Genomic DNA, 6,000 nt, shown 5'->3' with positions numbered 1-6,000 from the left:
TTTTTAAGTAAGAAATTTCTGTGCTTTTTACTATAGCGTGTGACCAATCACTTAAGCCAGTCGTTGCTACAGAAAAAGCAGAAAGCTAGCAAATGTGACATCCATGTTTCTAAACAGCTCCTGGGGCATCCCTGGAGATACAGAGCAGCTACACATTTAACCTCAGCCTAACATTAATCTCCTTCTTTCACTGCTTTTAAGGAAAAATCTCAAAAAAAGTTTCTTCCTCAACGCCTCCCCCAAGTTTTCATCTCCCGAGTGTCTTCTCCTGTGCCTGAGGTTCCCCGTTTTCCACCCTCTTTCAATTTGAAGAGGCTGCTTTCGGGCGAGCACTGGCTGGGGGCAGAGGCTGAGCTCCGTTCCTGCCCCACGGCCCCCTTCGCTGGCCCCAGTAAAGGGAAAAGTCCCACCACACGAAGGACAACATAGAAACACATCCTTAGAGAGCTGTCCACCCTCTCTCTGGCCTAAGCAAGTCTTTTTGCTTGGCCTATGGGTCCATTGACTAAATAAGACCAGCAAGGTCAGGTTAGTAAACTAGACTTTTTCCTTTGTAAGTGAAAACTTCTCACTCATTAATTTTATGCCCCAAATTATGTGTTTTATTTTTTTATTTAACTCCTCCCAGATAATAAGGTTCCCAGAACTGCAGCATAACAAGGGTCAGTAATCATTTGTTGTAGCGGACATTGTTCTTCAGCGCAGACACAAACCATTTTCATTGCTTCCTAGCCACAGCACATCACAAACCGTGTGGCCCTTGACTGTTGCACGAGGCAGCACCCAAATCTTTTACAATCTGAACGCAACATGACATGGGAGCATCACCCTTGAACAGGAAACATCGCCGGGGCTGGACTGTTACCTGCTTGGACAGAGGCTCCGAGAAGAATATCCCGGGTACTGGTGGCACCACGAACAGGGCACGTTCCAGCTTGGCATGGCCGGCGGCAGCGCGGGAAGGGAAAGGAGGACATGGTGGAGGGCAAATACAGGGAGAGAAACACCTGGCCTTCAGTGCTATCCCCTCCTTTGCAAAGGCACAAGAAGAAGTTGCTCTTCTGAAATATTTTTAACAGCTGTGGGGCTAAAAGCAGAGACAGGGAAACCAACCCCACTGTGCCACTGTTTTATGAGGGCACTCTAGGAAAGCCGTCGTCCCAACCCAGCGCTGATGAGACCGCAGCAGGCTGCACAGAGCAGTACTCGAAAAACCAAAGCAGCATCTTTATTTTATACATAACCGTCAGTATAAAAAGTTTATTACATAAGAGCTGTTTTGTTTACAATATATTATATTGCTTCAAGCTAATGCAGAAAGTTCATACATTATAGTTCTACTTTGTTTACAATATATTACGTTGGTTAAATGGCACCAACGCAGTATATTTTTAATATACATTATTTTTCAAAACTGTAAGGCCAAAAATAAAATTGAATTGAGTTAATCAGTTTTTAAATTAGGCAACTTATTTATTTTTCTTAGGGAAAAGTCTAAATACACAGTAGCAAAAATGTAAAATGCACCTTTCTTTTGTCTCAGGCAAATTAAATATGTAGTCATTGAAACGATTCAGGTTAGCATCTACGAGGTTTTCTGCTTGAATACTGTTACTAAATTTTTGGAAAATATTTGCAGCTATATAATCAAAACAAGGAAGTTTAAGCATAACTGTAGTACAAAACACGATCCAAAGCACTGAAAGAAGCAGCCTATATAATCACGCTATAGCAGTATTTATAAAACTTAAAAGGAATAGTAAATATCAGCTCAGTGGTTTATAATGAAGCTAATAAAATTCCAGCCGTTAATCTTAACTGTAATGAACAGTGTTTTTAGCATTCAATCCATGAGAGGTTAATGAAGGCTATGAACTTTGTGTAACACGAACCGTTTCAGATGTTGGAGTTCACCAGATATAATTGGATTCGGGTGGAACATGCCTCTCCTCGGCCCTTTTCGGCGAAGGCGTGTGCTGCCTGTGCTTGCTGCCTGCTGGCCTCAGGGCGCTCAGACCGCTGGCTCCATGCCCTGGAAAATTATCCAGTTCAAGAGAAAAGAAACCACAGAAGCGGGCTCGCAATCCACGGCTAATATTTCAAGTGGAGACAGTCTCCCCCATTTGAACAAAGGATTTTGCTGTGCCTTACGCGAGTGCTCGCCCTTCTCTGTGTCCCCCCGGACGGACAAGGTGCTGCCAGATGGAAAGATGCTCGTGCCTTGCCAGGGAGCCCAGGCATCATCAGCACACCTGGGCTGTCACTCAGCCCCGCGTTCACGTGGACACAGCCCACGCTGGGTGGGTGAGAGCCGTGCCGATCTAAAGAGGGGCATAAGCATCCCCCCGGGGAGAATCTGCACCAGCTACCTGAGCTTGGCTTTGGTTTATGGCTGAATGTGAAGAGAAAGAACAGCAGCAACAATAAACACCTAGGGGGGAAAAAAGCAGTCTGAAACAGGCATAGCAGAGCTGCTTTGTTGTGGAAAATGAAAATGAACAATAAAAATGGAATTCAAAGTATTATGTTGTAATTATTTATAGTTTCATTTACCCATCTCATTACCTAAAGCTCATGGAAATGACTTTGAAAAACTAAGTCCCCCGTTCAGTCTTTTTAACCACTTCTTTTTAAGAAAACAGCTTTACCAAGGAGCCATTCATTTGATGGAGTATGAAGCAAGTCTCTCAAATTAACTATAAACCTCCTTTCAATATCAGGAGATGTTTGGTTTTAGCTGAAAAGAGTGAATTGCAGTGCATGCACTTGTATGTGCAATTTAAGCCCTACATAGGCACTTAAAATGGGGGTAAATTTTACCCAAATGGCCCATTCTCAGTTTCTTTGCTGAATACAAAGAGAGTTTTGCAGTGCTAAACACAGCAGGACTGTACCCAAACTCCAAGTAATGAAGGCTGGAAAACCTTGGGGCTGACCATAATGTGTGACTATTGACTCCTCATTACAAGGCAGTTATGAGTTTTGGTTTTGTTGTACAGGTAATTATTTCTTTGGGGATGGTCACCCATAGTACATACTTTTTTTCACTTGCTATCTGAGTTCTTTATACGAAGAAAAAGTTCATATTGAACTTATGAATGGACATTCACATTGGTTCATTTCCATGTACATTTTTTCTAACCATAACTTATATTAATGGTATTTCTCCTTCAGAGAATGACATGAATACTTAAACACAGGTTGACTAACAGCAGAAAAGTGGACTCCCCAAACCTAATTTTCACAGCAAGATCCATTTTAGTTAGATAATACTATTTTTCTAATGAAACAACTATATTTATTCTAATACATTTTAACGTGATACAAATCACAGCAATCAACAGCATTTAATAAAAATCAACATTCAGTTGATGCTGCAATGTAAGGTTCACATTTCTTATAGCTAATTGGTGGGTTTTATAGCTGCAAAATTTTTCAACTTTTTTTATTATTGACACTTAAAACACTAAATGTGAATCATTAGCTAACAGTGATAAACATTAATACCTCATGGGAGGATGTACAGAATGTCTCTTGAAGATCTGCTGTTACAGCACTGTTGCACATGAAAAATAAAGTTAAATCTGAAGCTCTTACTGGAGATATCCAATTGTATTTCAAATAATTTCATAGTGCTATTTTAAACTCAGTGAAATGATCAGTTGCTTCAACAGGTGTCAAATGGCCCAATAAGCACAGCAGAAACTCATTTTGAGGACTTTAACTTTGCTTTGGGACAATGTATTTTGTTGCCTGTGGAGCATGGGTGGGAAGAGGAGAAAACTCTGAAGTTGCTAAGCATAGCTCCTGCAGAACTCTTCAAGTTTTCCCCAAAGTTTCTAAAGGACATTTCATTTTTTCTAAGTTTTAATTGGCTTTAAAACCTGACAGAGTTTTATTTCTAAAAATGCCTACCCAACATTTTAAAGCTAGCTGACCTGACTGAGGAGTACTGAAGGACTTTAGACCCCTTCCATGGGTGGAAGACATGCAAGGTCATCTAGAAATCTGGCTGATACCAGATGCTGGAATTTCTAATACAAGGGTGATCTTGGTAAAACACTTTCACACTATTCTGAGGTTTTTTTAAGTAGTAAAAATTATGGAGTATTGAAAAATCTTTGTTTTATTGTTTGGATTAAAGATCAGAAAAAATGGAGTGCAGTATCATTAATGATGCTGGAAAGGCTCTCGAAGCAGTCGTTTCTGTAGAGCATTGGATGCGCAAGACCCCCGATACGGACTCGCAGGGTTTGTTTCTCACTTACTTTTATTGCAGTGTCTCCCGTGCCAGCCTTCCTTGCACTGGCATTTGTTGGGCTCAGCACAGGTGCCGTACAGGCCACAGCCGGGTTCGCAGACAGCTGTAAGAGAGCGAGCGCGTACACCTGACCTCCTGACATTTCATCCGGAGACGGAGTTGCATATTGGCTTTCCCTGCTGTTCCTCACGATGGGCTGGTCCTGGCAGGGGCTGGGGCTCTCCCAGTAAACCTGTGCCTTTGCACAGAGTGTGTGCAGAGCCCCAGGACAGTCCCCTCTGCCTCCCACCTGCAAGGTCTGGCTCAGTCTCTGGCAGAGAGCAGCAGATCAAACAGCAGAGCGCAGCGCCCACCAGAACCAGCGGGAGAAGGACGGTAGCCCCCAGCATCCCTCTCACAAGGTGCTCCCATTGGATTTTAATGTTGCAGTGTACTGACATTTTATTAAGCCTTTCTCTATTACTGAACTGCTATTACTGAGCTGACACGTTGCTGTTTTATAGAATCTCAGAGTACAGAAGAGACCATGGGGAGGCTTTGTAAAGAAACGTTTCTGGTTTCATAATTCCCTTAAGTCTGGTGTATGCTCTATGTCCAGAAAATAAATTAACCTGAAATACTTTGACAACAAACGATTAGTGCTGACATAATGTAAAAAGATACTGTACAGCCAGCTTGATGCTCCTACAACAAAGACTGATGGAGTGGCTTTGGTACTTACGCTTTGAACACAGGTCTCCCTGGTAGCCTTTGGAGCACTTGCATTTATTCTTACCAGTACATTTGCCTCCATTTCGACAGGGCTGATGGCATTTACCTAGAAAACACGAAAATAACAGTCTTAGTCCCCTGCACCTAGTGGAGACAAGTGTCTGCGAAGCCTGACTTGTACCTGAAAAACTCATCGGACGCTGGTGTACGAGTGCGCACTACGGAGCCATCAGGAAGACTTTGCTGCAAGTCTGTGCTTCCAGTTTACATGCATTCTTCTGCTTTGAAAATATGACAACAATTTGGCACGGCCAAAGCCCGTGTGTCCATGCAGCTTTTGCCTGGATTTGTGTAACCGGTCAGTATTGCCGCCTGCTCTCCTCACCCTTCGTGGGGGAGGCAGCACTGTCCGCATTTCGGGTTTGCAAAGCCTGGGCACAAGCAGAAGAAAACCTGGTGGCGGCCGGGAGAGATTTGAAGCAATAGGATGCTCAGGAGCTGACAGGTACGGCCACTACTTGCAGACAATAAACAGCTCGGCTGGGCCTGTCAGCTTGTAAGAAGAGGCTGTGGAGCACCACGATGCCGCGGATGGTGCGGTGAGGGCTGTTCCACACCACAGCTCAGAAACTAAAGGCACATTAAACAAGCATGCCCTCCTTTCCTGTCTGCAAAGAACAGAGCATCTTTGGTAACAGTAATTAGAACTGGCAGGCGTTTTTCCAGGGTTTTGGACTGGAAATTGCTGTCCCTCACATTCGCACTTTGCCAAAGGACGAGGCTGGCTCTGGTGGCGGTGGGTCTGGCCCTGACGCGCCGGGGATGGAGGAGGTCCACGATGGTGGAGGAGAGCCACGCTGGGCCGGACTCACACCGAGGGCCTTCCTCAAACTTAATGTCAAGCCTCCCATCACTAATTAAATCCTCACTCGTCTCTGGAAGGGTGACCCCCAGGCCGAGGGGGGGCCACTGCCACGTCCCTGGGCGCTCGCGGGGCAGCAGGAACTACAGCCTCGGTCCCTTGCCTC

At 44.3% G+C, this 6,000-nt stretch overlaps 1 protein-coding gene across 1 annotated transcript in view; it reads right to left on the bottom strand.

Annotated features, from left to right (window-relative positions):
• Positions 1-1,206: 1,206 nt before the first annotated feature.
• The window catches only part of WIF1 (WNT inhibitory factor 1), a 44,430-nt gene continuing 39,636 nt past the window's right edge, over positions 1,207-6,000 (bottom strand). Inside the window, exons 8-10 of the mRNA XM_069773269.1 lie at positions 4,983-5,078; positions 4,269-4,364; positions 1,207-2,032 (exon numbers count right to left, since the gene is read on the bottom strand). Of these exons, the coding sequence (XP_069629370.1) occupies positions 1,911-2,032; positions 4,269-4,364; positions 4,983-5,078 (314 nt within the window). The 3' untranslated portion in view covers positions 1,207-1,910. The remainder of the gene's footprint in view (positions 2,033-4,268; positions 4,365-4,982; positions 5,079-6,000) is intronic.

Source organism: Haliaeetus albicilla, chromosome 28 (assembly GCF_947461875.1).
Source record: "Haliaeetus albicilla chromosome 28, bHalAlb1.1, whole genome shotgun sequence".
Lineage (NCBI taxonomy): Eukaryota > Metazoa > Chordata > Aves > Accipitriformes > Accipitridae > Haliaeetus > Haliaeetus albicilla.
This window is presented reverse-complemented; position numbering and strand designations above follow the sequence as displayed.